At 39.5% G+C, this 14,530-nt stretch overlaps 1 protein-coding gene across 2 annotated transcripts in view; it reads left to right on the forward strand.

Annotated features, from left to right (window-relative positions):
- Window positions 1–3,953, forward strand: part of DROSHA (drosha ribonuclease III) — a 73,838-nt gene extending 69,885 nt beyond the window's left edge. For both annotated transcript variants that reach the window (XM_083862635.1, XM_083862636.1), the window contains one exon: window positions 572–3,953. In XM_083862635.1, the coding sequence (XP_083718761.1) occupies window positions 572–702 (131 nt within the window). In that variant the 3' untranslated portion in view covers window positions 703–3,953. The remainder of the gene's footprint in view (window positions 1–571) is intronic.
- The last annotated feature ends 10,577 nt before the right edge of the window (window positions 3,954–14,530 follow it).

Consider the following 14,530-nt stretch of genomic DNA (forward strand, 5'->3'; position numbering starts at 1 on the left):
CAAGCATTAACTTTTTCAGGAGCGGGCTTAACTGCATTCCATCTTGCTACACCATTACTTTCCAGTTAGGATCCCTGCCATAGTGTGGGGCATGTAGTTGATTCTGCATGGTCTAAACAACAGTAAAAATAATGGAAACATCTATACAATGCTTGAAACCAGTGGCTCATACTTTCTGGAGTGAGAACAAGACAAAAAACTCTGACAGCATTTACAGTAGTTTCACATTCATTTTTCAGTATCAACCACCTGTTGCTAAGGGAACAGAATTTAAAATCCAGGTAATACCTGGCCATGTTGCTATACCAGGATTATTTTTTTTATTTTTGTGAGTGTATTAGATTTGGCAGTGCTTTGTAGCAAGAGAAACAGATGTAAAGAAATCATAAAGAAACCAAAGTCTTATGACACAGTCCTGGTTTACTATGTACTATAAGAAGTAAATGAGTAAAAATGGGAACAACAGCGTTTCTCCCTACCTCTAATGACATCAAAGTTTAAAACAAAATGAGCTGAGTCTTTCTCTGTTACCAGTTTGTTTATTAATGTAAAATATTTCTCCTTGTGTCAGATAACTTTCCCCAGATGGCCCATCAGAAACGGTTCATTGAACGGAAGTACAGACAAGAGTTGAAAGAATTGAGGTGGGAAAGAGAGCATCAAGAGAGAGAGTCAGAGGAGACTGAAGAAGCAAGGAAATAAGAGGAGGGCACAGAAGCAGTGGCATATTTACTTACTTAATAACTCTGACTGTGGCCTATGGAGACTTAACCTAGTTTCTTGCAGATGATGAATGAAGAGTGCCTGTTGATATCAAAAAGAAAATTGTAATCTCTTCTTTTAAAAGTGTGTGCAAATATAGTATTTCTTTAGTTTGCTTTTAAGTTTGGTTTTTTAATAAGTTTTGGGTTTAAACCCTTTTAATTTTTATGAAAAGTTGTTGATTATTTTTATTATCTTTACTTGTATGAAGTAATAAAGTATTAATTTCAAAAGCTAATAGGAGGAAAAGCTGTTTAACAGTTGTCCCTATGTCTAAGTGCTATATTGTCAGTGACTTGCAAAGTTATTGCATGAACTCTGCTGTCGAGAAGAAAAGTATTCTGAGAAACTGATTCAGCTGAGCACTTAAGCATGCACCTAAGTTTTGCAGCAAAATTTACTTACTGAGTCTGCTAGACCAGAGCTTTAAAGTTTAGGCTGTTTTTTACAGAAAATGCTACAGTAATTAAAAGGAGATACTCGGTTTTGCTTTGAACAGTGGATGACATACCTGAAATGTGACACAGATGTGTTGAAGATTGAGGAGTTCTGTTTTTAAATCACTGTTATAAGACTTGAAGGAGGAGATAATTATGAAGCAAGAGAATGGCAGTTTTTGTAGAGAATGTACATGTAGTTTACATTAACAAGTTTAGTTTCTTTCTCAGCTTCTTGTTCTGTCAGGCTGGTGCCTGCTTTAATGGATTTCTTTGATAAGAAGATACCAGTGTGGCCATTACTGTGAAATGGCATATTAGAAATTCTGTATGAGTGCTGTTCTAGAGAGGTTCGTTGAAAAGAATTTTTGTCAAAAGAAGGGTAGAATTTGTCCCCAAAGTGTAGTTCGAAGGTGGTGTGCAGTTTTAAGTCACCCAGTTTCCTTGATTTTTTTTTTGTGTCCATGGCTTGTATTAGACAGACAGATGTTTCTTCTATAAAAACTCTGAACAGCACCAGAAATGGAAAATCTACTGTGTCTGTTGGTATTTTTCCCCACTGGTTACCAGCATTGTTTGTTCTTTTAATTTTGCTGCTTCAAGCCATTCATTTCCATTAAGCTGGTTCTTGGTTAATACAGTCCCTTGGTAGGTATTGTGTATTATTTTTTATCTTTCTTTTCTGATAAGCAAAAAAGATTGAACCCTTATTTTCCTTAGCTGCATGTTTTCTTCCTCAAAGAGAAAAGATGCTTTTTGGCCAGTCATTTATGCATTTTCTGATGTCCCTCAGCTGTATGTGTTGAAGTATAGGATAGCTTTGTGAGCATGGACACACGAATCCAGCCAAGGAATTCATGCCAACTGGTGGAGGAAAACTTGCCCGACTGCCATGCTGCACTGAGCAGCTTCTTCAGCGATTGAAGCACCTCTCTGTAGGTGTGGGATGGACATCAGGAAAAGCACTTCATTGCAGGTGCCAAAGTAGACACCAAATGAAGCTGAAAAATTCAGACTACACAAATGTCTTCCCAAAGTTTCACTTCTGAGCTAATCAATAGGTGTATTTTCAGAAGCACACTTTTCTACACTTGCAATGTGTGATGCACTTACATAAGGGGGCTTTTTTACACTTGAGCCCACAACACTACCTCACTTCTTCCAGCCTCTATGATTTGCCTTTTCTGAATGGATTAATGCTTAAAGTCCATTTCAGAGGATGAGAGAAAAGAAAAAAACAAGCACATTCTGTAATTTAGAGAGTGATAAACCATTAAAATATAATGGAGGGAATAAAAACAAGGTAAAGGCAGGGAACTGCTCTCTGCTGAACGCTGCTGCTTTTTGACTGTTGAGAAGTGATTGTAATTTCCTATAGCTTCAGTGGGTAAATAAAAAGCTGAAATGCTTCTCAAGAGTAGGAAGCCTGAAAAGCACCAGCAAGTCGCCTGTCCACAAGTCTTTTGTATTTCAAATTCTTTTGCCCATCTGCTTCTAGCAGTAAGATGAAATGGTGCAATGCTACAGGGTCAAGCATAACTGTAAACCATTGTTTGCGGGTTTTTTCCCTCTTAACTGTGACCTGTTTCATATGATTAATGAAAAGAAAACTACTTCATTTTCAGGTGTATGATTGCTTAGCAAACTTCAGCATATTTGACATCACCAAAGTACCCCAATGGCATTGTTAGCTCATTACTTTCATTATTCCTATATGTAATTTCACTTTTCAGCTGTAAGAAGACTGCAGTCTTATTCATAAATATTTTCATTAAAATAGATCGAATTTATCAGATAGGCTGTTTTGGAGGCAGGACCCAGGACTGTTCTTCGTTTTCTTCTTTGACCCAGAAACTGCTTGGGAAAAAACAACTTTTAAAATAATTCCTGCATTCGAGTTACTGCAGTTAATGAATTTTAGGCTTTCCTCAATAAAATGCAGATGATAACTGTGTTTTTACAAGTGGGCTATTTTCCCTTTTTTTGCTGCATAAGTGTGGGCTAGGAAGATTGCCTGAAGTAATTTTGTTTTCCTTCAGAAAAAAAACCCCAAAAAATAAAAGGGTAAAAAAATCCTGCTTCCTTTATTCAAACTGCAGTGTCTTTCTGTGTATGGGCTGTCTAAAAGCAGTGGCTGTGAATGTTTCTTTTGGTTTCAGGAGTTGTATAGAATGTGAAATGTGAGCACAGTCCTTTACAACAGACACGAAGAGAAGCTTCTTCAAGTTGCCTTGGTAAAAATTATCATTTCACTCGTGCTAATCAGTGGAACAGCTATAGCTTAAAACTAGACAGCTTGTGCTGCTTTTTTGGAGGTGTGAGGGGGTCTCTGGTTTACTGATAGTCAGTCTTTTTTTGCTTCAGAGCCTCTGAGCTAGAGGTTCTCTTGCAAGATCCATTGACTTGAGTACAAGTAGATGAATGGGGAACAAGACCCAGATCTGTGTAAATCCAACAGATCCTGTGAATATTTTTAATATGAATATATACAGAGCATTTAATAGAATTGTAGCTGATTTGATAGGGGATTTTAATTGAATTTACATAAAATTCATGATGTTACTTGTAGATCCTGAGTTTGCTTTGTAAGATTTCAGTTTCTGAAGGATTATTTAACAGCAGTACTAAGAGAACCTTGGTCTCTAAGATTGTTGTAAACATTGTTGCTAATAAAGTTTCCCAGAAAATACTTCAGGCATAGTTGTTACTTGCTAAAACAATTTGGAAAGATCAAACGGCAAATCCTGATCATCTGTCTCCCTACTTCAAAGACTCTGATTATACAGGCTACATATTTAAATGAAATAAGTGGTTCACTTGTAAAAAGTTTCTTTTTGGTGGAAGTTTGTAAAGCCCTGTAAGAGCTCAGGGAGTTGTTCCTCAGCATCATTTACCCCTCTGCATTGTCTTTGAGGAGGATGATATTGCAACAGAAATTTCTGTGACCTGTACATCCACCCTTCTTCTCCTCCCCCTTCCTTACTCACTCCTCATGTCACAGATTGACGTTCTTTCTGAGGCCCTGAAATTAAATAAACTGCATGTTCCAGCTGGGCATATTTCTCTGTCCATCAGGGAGCAGGCTTACCTTAGAGGCCCTTTTTTTCACCTGCCTGCTACAGGTGACAAAAGGAGCACCAACTTGCACCCAGAGTCTTGCTAACTAAGTATATTTCCCTTTGGCTGGATCATCACTGCATTTCTCAAAAGGATTTCAAAGCCTTTGCTGAATAAGGGTGTGAGTTGCCTGTGGCTTGCAATACAATTGTACCTAAATGCGTCAGTCATGTTGTTTTGTTGCTCATCACAGCACCTTTGTGGCAGGACTACTTACTCTGTTACCAGCAGATGAAAAGGATGAAGTTGTCACTGGGGGCCAGGGCCGAGGGTGTCTGTGAGAGGGCAATGATGCTTCATCCAGTGGATGCCTTAGTCTGTGGCTTTAGTATCATCTTTGCAAGCCTGCTACCGTTCTCTTGCCATGCCTGAGAGGGTCTTCAAGGGAGAAGAAAGAACTTGGCCCTGCAGGCTGAGCACTGACACACATCCTCATTGCCTTTTCCTGTGGAGACTTGGGAAACGATCAAGGAGACTGAGGACTCTACTATAAGAAACCAGATCCCAAACAGTGTGTTGCTTGTACATCTCTTTAGAATAAATAAATAAAACCTTTCACTTCAAGCAGACGTTTCAAAAGTAATCCGTTAGCAAAGGACAGGCTCTTTGAGCTGACAAATTGTGAACTTTCACTGGTGGCAGGAGCAGCCCATACATCAGTGGTCCAGAAGTGATGCAGCAGTGATGGGTAAGTGTTTGTCACTGGAGGTAGCTTGTTATTATTTAAAGATGGGGATGGTGGTCAGGGGAACCCATGGGACCCCACTGATGCAAGCTCAGCCAACATTTCTAAAAAAAAAAATAGTTACTTCTTTCTAAAAGAAATAAAGTTACTTCCCTGCAGGTTTCCTCCTTCAGTCATTTTCTCTGTCAGAACAGTTCTGACATGGTGACCGGTTTCTGCTGCCAACTAGAATTACAATTCAAATACTGCAGCTGTTTCCAGAGGGATACTTGAGCTGACAAAAAGCAGCCATTTCTCAATCCAGCAGCATTTGAAAATGCTAATACTATTCTGTATCAAATTATAAATGTCATTTTTATATTAAAAAAATTCTGTAAGATAAGAATTTTTAACGATCTCATGGAATATAAGTCATCCAAAACTGCTGCTCTTGCCTTTTGTTCTTGTGATGAAAAATGTTGTCAAACACGTAAGTGTCTTAAAACTTTATCATTAAGAAAAAATAAATATCAAATCATCTGAAAGAAAAAAACCCACATTTTTTCCTTATCCTTAATGTTTAAAATTTCTGTTATTCAATGTGATGTCTTCTTCCTTCTTCCAAACCCAAACATTTTAAATGTGTTCCACCTGTCAGAATGTGTCAGATTTTACAACCAATATCCCGTCTCAGTTGATGTGTGTACATTAACAATCAAAATCAATCTATATGTTATTGCTTTCTGGTTTTTGAACCAGAGCTTGACCAGACATCCAATATAATGTGACACTACCAACCTTTTAAGGTCTCAAAACTTTCAGAGAATTATCTGGCTTTAGCCCGAAACAGGTTTTCAAGGCTTCCCATTCCCTTTGCTCCTATTGCTTTTATTTTAATTATTATTATTTTTCAATGTTTTCATTGTTTGTTTGTTCCTAATGTGATCTGTAGCACTACTAACTTCTTTTTCAAGGTTCCCTGACCCTTACTTCTGCTTAACAGATAGGGCATCAATTTCTTGCTTACTGAGACTAGAAAATAAATGACCTTGAACTCTTCGCTCTTGGTAGCCATACCTCAACACTTACATCAGAAATCAAGTGCCCACAGCAAGAACAAAACCTTGCTGCACATCTGTGGAAATAAAGTCCTGAAGCTTTCCACTACAATTTCAGGGATTCTGTCAGACGTTTTAAGAGACGCTGTGAATTTTTGAGGCATGCAGTGATGTACTTTTTGCAGCTTATGTTGTAAATTTATGCAATTGGATTAAATTTGGCATCTATTTCAGCTGGCAGCTTATAAATGGACATTTATACATGTAAGTGAGGAGAGAGAGGTAAGAAAAGGCAGAACAGATGCCTAAAACAGTAGAAAAAGGCTTATTTCAGCACTGACTGCTGAGAAGCAGATTGATTTGGATTGAAAAATGTTAACTACTTTCAAATACAGACTGAAAAATATGAGGTTTCATTGTAACATAAATACAATTCTGTGCTGTGTGCTTGGGATAATGATGCCTTTAAAAAATGCATTCTGAGTTGAGTTTTATGCAAAGCTAGAAAATAAATCTTATTGGTAAGATATAGCAAATCTATTAGAAGTGAGATGATAAAACTTTAATGAGATACAGTGGTGGGAAGTAATCAAGTAAAGCTGTGATAGTTTTCTACATTTTAATTAGGAATATGGTTGAATACGTGTGTGTTTGGTGTAAATGCAGTTATGTATGTATATATTATTTTACTTAATGAAACATCTGAATTTTCACTCATTGCAACATGATGCCTTTTTACCAGGGAAGGAAAAAGCCTTCTCTGTGTTCTTTTTTTAACAGCTATTTAGATATTGCTCTTGTTGAAGTAGTGTCCAGAGATCTTCACTACGACTGGGGCTTTTCATGCCAGCTGCTATGAACACGAAATGACAGGCTGTCCCCGACCCAGAAAGAAATAGAAAGGAAGCAACGACTTACTCAAAGTCACCGAACAGGTCAAGGGTAGAAATGAGAACAAAACCTGAATCTGTCAAGTCCCAGCTGAGATTTGTCCTGTCTTTATACTGCATTGCTACTTATTTACAGCATTTAGCCTTAGATGTTGTAGTTGGTTTATTTCTACATTAACATAGGTATTTTAAATTTCATGCACAGCAGCCTAGAATGGGGCTTTCCCTAATCTCTTTCACAGTAAAAACTTGTAAAAGTAGTTTTTAAATCATGAAAGAGAACTCAAGCAGTTGGTCCTGCATGGTGGGAGCTTCTTTCTCTCCACAGCCAGCATGTTCACATTTGCTGCTGAGGTCCTGCTGTGGCAGCTCGAGCTCGTAGCTCCAAGGCTCAGCACCTCAGGACAGTGCGTGAGGAGCATCACTCGGGTAGGAATAAGCAACATTGTCACATTGTGCTGGAGCTGAGGTTTGGCCCTGTTATACATGTTCTCATGCAGGAGAAAGCAGGTCTGCCTTCTGGATTCACAGCCTGGTATTAATGCCTGTAGTTTTTTAAAGTCTGTATCCTCACCAGATCCATTAGAGGTTAGTATGACTCTAAGCACAGGATGTATTTCCAGCGTGGTGACAGAAGGAAATAAGCATGCAAACAGCTGTGCTCTCATCCATGAAAAGTACTTGGCTTCAAAGTGCCTAAGTTATTTCCTTGGTTCCTTGAAAATTAATTGTTTGAGAGATTTTTGGGCTGTAGATAGATACAGGGGGCCATGGCTAGACATCACAAAAAGAGAGAAGCATCCCTTCTTCTTAGTGTTACTGCCCTGCTGGCTCCAGGGCAGTAATGGAAGGTGGAGGTGCAGGCTGGAGCACGATCCCAGGCTGGGAGTGATGTGTGCCAGTATCAGGGCTGGTGGGAACACATCTTGTGCCTTTTCAGCTGGTGAGAAGGCCAGAGAGGAATGAGAATGGGGTTTAGCCTGGCCTTGACTGGCAGAAACTGGTGAGATGGTAGTGGGAGCTGGAAGTAAAAACAGGTTCTCTCCTCTATAAAGCTGTTGTTAGTCCCTGACCAAAACACTATTTCCTGCAGGGCCGTGAGGAGTAAGGCTAGAGGTCCAGAGAACAGTACATGAGCAGAAGGGCTTTGTTCTATCAGTTGCTGCTTCCATACTGTTTGGCAATGGATCTCATGGATTCCCATGTTTTAAGGGGATTTTTGCCTGGTCTCAGGCATGCACCCGTTGCACAGGCATATGTGTGCACATGTGTGTATGGAGTGAAACACAGGAGAGCAAGTGTGTGGGTGTGGGTGTGTACAAAGAAATTTGGGACTGTGCAAGTGTGGAAATGAAGGAAGCCCAGAGAGACAGCTGCATGACTCCTTCCCCTCCCAGGCAGATCTGTCATTTCTGGCTCTGGGATTGGTTTGTTTATTCTGTTTAATGATGCTGACCTTTGTGTTGGGTAAGTTGGCCTGTTGCAAGGCTAGGATTTGTGGCCTTTTGAGACTTCAGTTGTTTGGAAGACTGAGGTTATTTTTTACCACATCGGGTCCAAAGAGAATGAATTCTGATGACCCAGCTGCCCTGATAACTCATTTGCCCTTTACCTTTTGACAGACATAGTGACTTCAGACTTAGTCATATATTAGAGACTCTCTGAATTTGAAGACCATCCTTGTAATAAATTATGTCCTATGGCAAAGAAAAATTCAAAGTTCCTTTAAAAGTTCCTATTTTTACAATGTATTGCATATGCTTTCTTGGGGAAAACTAATCTTGAATTTGCAGTGTCAGTTTTAGAAAGGACTTATCTGGAAAAATAGAAAAAAAAGATTAGGATACACTGTGGGGAATATTGCCTCAAAATGAATTGTCTTCCTCAAGAGATCTTATGCCCATGTTACTTTATTGGTCTCTGTATGAACAACCATTTTCTCCAGAAATTGCCCCAAATCTTACTTGATTTTGGGCCCCTCAGTCTAATTTCAGAATCTATTTTAGCTGAACAAATTCCTCAGGATTAGCACAGAAGTGTTCACACCTGAGATGCTTTACAGCACATCAACCAACAGCTTCATCTGTTTTCCCATCCCTAGAATTTTAGTGGCCATCTTCCTGCAATCCTTATGCCTGAAATTAATTTTAAACACATGAGTGTCTCTCTCTGTTGAGCTGAACATGTCAGCTGGAAGTGGCAAATCATGTTGTTTTCACTTGCCACCAGTGGCAGCAGCCCTGCAAGCTCTACTGGCAGCTACTGCTTCACTGTTGGTAGCAGGAGGGTCATGCTGGTCATAACCCAGAGACCCACCGGGTGCCCAGGTGGCCCTGGAACTCTGTTGACAATCACATAAATACAAGAGCCAAAAATCCTGAGCTGTTTGCTGCCCCCTGGCTCCACTTCTCCTTCTGGGTGGAAAGCAGGGAAGGGGCAAAAGAGAGATTTTAGTACTTTTCATGGTAAGTTAAGCAGCACTCTTTCTGACTTCTCACAGGAAAGGGATCTGCTGAGTAAGAAAGTGCTAATTTCACATCGTTGTTTCTCGCAGTAGAGCTACGCTGTAAGTACCAAGCCCGAGAGGAATGAAAGCATAGTCAAATTAATGAAAAATAGGTTATGATGATAAATTATTCAAGTGGATAAAATTACTTTAGATTTGGAAGACACTGAAACTTAAGGGCCAGATCCTTTTCTGGTATAAAAAAACTCAGCTTCATCACTTTCAGGGAAACAGAGGGAACTTACATCATTCAGTTCAGGATCTGACTGTGACTGGCAGCATAAGCAGTCATTTAAAACTCAATGGCATATATTTCATCTACTTTGGGTGACAGCCATAAGGTGAATGTTTTAAATTCTGACATGGCATAGCCTTTCTTTTGAGATCTGTGGTGTGATTTTAAAAGGGATGAGATAAAAGCTGTGCCTCTCCGAAGGCACATTTTCTCTGATGTTAAAGGAAACAATGTAAAAATATGCCCACTAAATAAATCATCAGGGACTTTCAGAATAGATCACATCCTTATGTCTTAAAACTTGTAATACAACTGAAGTTGTTCCCCTTAACTCAGTTTCTTTTGTTCAGCAATTTTTCTGTACAAGGAGGCACATGTAGAGAAGGCAAGTCTGGAGGAGACACCCCTTCAGGAAGAGGTTCCAGTGAACAGAGATAATGAAGCTCCTCTTTTGACTTCTGGCAGGCACTATCAGAATTTTAATTCTTCTTAATCCCAGTCACATTTCCGAGGAGGTGACAGTGGAGAACAGATGGAAGGCTGTTATTCTGCTAAGGGTGGATATGAGGAAGCTGTGAGTGTACCTGGCTCTGCAGAATGGCCTCTGGTTTTCAAGTGCTTTAGCCAACATAGGGGAGGAAATGTGCTGATTTGGCTTCTGCTGCTCTAGGATGAGTTTTCAGTGACATTTCCCTTCTGTTTACATGCATGCATGCACACAGAGTGGTGGAGAGCACAACAGCTTTTACAGGCCATGTTTGAAGTTAGAACTTGCAATCAGTTGCACCTCTAGAATAAACAGAATACCCCCAAATCAAGAACATCTTGTAAGTTCTTTTATCATACAAATCTCCAAGGCTGAATCACATCCCACCAAGCAGCAGACACTGAAGCCATAGCTATGACCCCCCCTAGGCCCCTGCTGTGGTAAGTGGAGAGAGAAAGCCACATCTCCAGAGACTAGTTCATGGCTTAGGCAGGATGAATCACTCCCTCTTGTCTGAGAAGCAAAGGGTGACAACTCTTTTATCTTTCTGAACAATCTAACGCCCATAGTTATATGAGTTCAATCTAGGCTTTAAACATTTGTGGCATATAGCTATAAGACACAAGTGCTCACATTAAGCCAGCATGGCATGGCCTTCTTAACACTTTGCATAGCCATTGCTGTGAGGAGAACGCTTCTTTATCCCCAGATGACTCTTTTAACCATCCCCTTATGTGCAGATGTGAAGAGGACTGACAGTTTCTCCAAAGTGAGAGTATTTTCAAATGTCAAGAAGCTTTATTTTTAATGTGTTAAACTATATAAAATCCCCAGCTAATATAACTCATAAACGAAATGAGACTAATTAGTAGGAAAGTAATGAGAGAGCATTTACAGAGGTCACATCCTGAGGTCCAGTCACAGCTATGGAAGATGTGGGAGAGGGGTAAAAACTTCAATCTACTTTGTTCCTGTAGCACTGGCATTCATAGTTGTTAATTAACCCCGGCAAGGGCAACTTTAGAATAGTAAAATGAGGAGGAAAATGTTAAAGGACTATGAACTTTGTCTTTCCTTTCTCTCCCCTTTGTCTCCTGTCAGTGTCCCTGAGCAGGCACAAACTCCTTACTGCTGAGGCAACCTGCCCTTGCATCCATAGAGGGGCTAGGGCTCTATCCTTTCTTTTTGTTACAGCCTCACTCTAGGAAACTCTGCTTCAAGTGCTTTTTCCAGGAAAACCTCAAGAGCTACCAGGACACCACAAAGTTCTTTTGGCACAGGTCATCAAAGTTATGTAGCTGTCCCACTCCTTTTTTAAATGAGAGTCTATCACCCATCTGGAAAGGCAGAAAGAAGCACTTCTTGACTTTTGGAATTGGAAGAGTAAGTCTGTTATGGGGTTTTGAGCACTTGCATACAAAGGTATGGAGAATTGTGTGAGGACTTAAAACAGACCGTGGAATTGGAATACCATCTGTGACAGCAGAAGTAGAAGCTGTTGTACTGACTGCACAGTAAAGGATCCAAATGGCAAATTTATGTTCAGGGTTACTTAAGCTTGACTAGAAGTATAAAGTCTCTTTCTTAACTCATCTGAGTTGGTAGGGTCCTTCCCTTGACTTTAATGAACATCTATATTGAGCTGAAACTTGAACTTTGAAATGAAACCTTGGCATCCAGATAACTGAGATTTTAAAGCATGAATTTACAGTTTATCAAAACACCAAGGAGATACTGCTGATGAAACAGCATCTATGCTACATACTAAATCATAATGTATTTAGATGGAAACACAGATGTCTCTAGAAGGAAAATGCCTAATGAAAACCAGACCCATGTTGAACCAGGGTCATCCATTTGCACAACTTTTAACAGTCACCTACACCTGAGCACCTACAGGCTCTCAGAACAAGGCAGAACTCAAAATGTTTGAGGCAAGTGCAACTGAAGGAGCAGGAAGTCAAATCTGTGCTCACTGCAAAAGCAGCATCTGTTCAATCATTCAGTAGAATGATTGAAGGAGCTGGATGGAAAGGGAACAAAATGATGAGAGGAGGAAACGCTGTGGCTGAATTAAAACTGATGAGAAGTCAAAAAAGAAAAAAAACCCGAAGAATAGCACTGATGTCAGCTGTCACCAAAAAAAAAAAAAAAAAAAATTATGAACAAACATATAAAACAGGTATGTTTCAAGCAACACAATTTAATCCCTTGTGCCAGTCAGAAGTTTACCAGGTCATTGTGGAGAAAAATCACAAAATCACCAACAGGGTGCCAGAGAACACTTTCTTTTTTGTTTCCTCTCAAAACTTAAATTGTTTAAATTTGTTTCTTCTCAACTTTAATGGATGTGTTCTCTTCATCTTTTTATTTTTAGTCCAGTCTTCTTGAATATGTGCATTAATTGCACCTCAGATACCTTTGAATTTTTCACTAGCCTAATTATTCTTCGTTTTGCTCATGTTTAGGCTGAACTTTTTCTTTCTTTGCTTGTGGCCATTACTTCTTTCTCTGTTTTCTTCTGAGACTTGATGTAATTTCCTTCCTTCATTTACATTGTTACCTTAAAGATATTTACTGGGGATGTTCATTTTCTTCCTGAGGTTTCTCTTTTCCCCTGTGTCGATCCTTTCAGTTCCTTTCTTTTTCCTTCTCTCTCCCTAATTTGTATGCTCTCCACCTCTTATTACCAGTACAGCTAACATTTTGACTAATTTTTCAAGTGATTTTTTTCTCATGTATCTAAGATTAATAGCTAAGTAGCAGAACTGACCTTAAAAATCTATGAGGGACATTTCCATAAAATACACTGGAAAGTATCTTTTTTTCACACTGCTTCGTGCTTTTAATGTCCATCAGCTTGTATTGCTAAGCCACAGCTACGCACACGTACACAAATTCATTTTTTGTAAGTGAGACTTTATATTTCCATTTCTTTAATACCTCACTGGTGCATATCTTATATTCAAACTGCCCAGACCTGCACAGGTCGTGCACATAACTCATGTACATATGTGAGATCAGTGTGTGCGTTTGAACAAGCAGAGTCTGTGCTCAGCTAGGGCACACTGGAATGATATTCCGTGGGCAAGATGCTTCTGCCAGTCCAGGTTTACAGGTTACACACTTACGGTATATAAGTGTATATAAGACCTGCATGTAGATGTCAAACAGGATTTTCAGAAGTGACAAGGCAAGCTGAGCTCCTCATTTCCTGATTTTAATGGTTTACAGCTGAATTCCTTCAGATGTTTGCTACCTACAGTGTGCTGGGGTGGGAACTGGCATTTTCTCCAGGCAGCACTGAGAGCAGCAGAGCCCTGCTGTAGCCGGTTCCTCAGCAGCAAAACAAAACCAGAGCAGTGCCCAGGGTATGTGCAGTGGGAATTAGCATGAAGTAGAAGGAGCCAAGTAAAAACACACCACAGAACTGGTTCATCTGATGATGAGGGAGTGAAGAAATGAGGATCAGAAATATCTTAGCGCTTCAAGATGAGGCACTTCTTGAGGCACAGGTCTTTCTGTTCTTTGCAAACAGACTGATTAAAAATACCACAAATAAAAGAAGGTGTTGGATGTATAAAAAGTGTAAGAGTGTACTTTTTCATTGAAATCTTTGGCCTCACATTTGTTTATAAAAATTGTCTAATAGATGGAGAAATGCAGCCTGAGAATGTGTCTGTGCAGGTAATATGGTGCCAAGGAATGGGAATCTCAAGTCTGTCAGAAAAAGAAATGTGTTTAACAAGGCACACACTCAAGAAGATACAGTTCCTTTGCCCTGAACCCCCTGCTGTCACTGGCTGCTGTCAACTGGAGGGTTTGATTTCAATGTTGTGAGAAACCTTAGGCAATCTCACACAGTGCAAGTGAGAAAATGACAGCCCTGTGATGATGCAGCCAGTTTTCCTGATCAGCGTGATGGTATGAGAGCGCTGTACTTAGTTATATCGATTTGTCTCTGAGAGCTCTTTCTGCCACATAAATCTCATAGAAAATCTTTAAAGATCTTGCCCCAGAAGGCCACCATGTTATTTTTCTCTGTAAAAAGAAGCAGAGCCAAGAATTCATTTTTCAAAGTTTTAACTAGAACGGTCAGTTTATGATTAAGGTGTGAATTCATCTGTTTTACATTTTGAAACATCTAAAAACAGCTCTGCACTTTATGATTAACCTTTATTTCTAAGCAGTACTACAAAGAGCTGTATTTATTTATATCTCCTCTCCCTTTCTTTCTTGGATCAAGAGGTTTGAATAAAGAAAATCACCTTTCTTTTAGACGGGGAATTGGAAGGAGCATTGTGCTTACTGTAGCTCAAGCCTTAAGTACAATAGGCACCACATTGAAAAGATACTATTTGTGCCACTTTAGTT

Source organism: Zosterops lateralis (assembly GCF_965231275.1).
Source record: "Zosterops lateralis genome assembly, chromosome: 1".
NCBI classification, from domain to species: Eukaryota; Metazoa; Chordata; class Aves; order Passeriformes; family Zosteropidae; genus Zosterops; species Zosterops lateralis.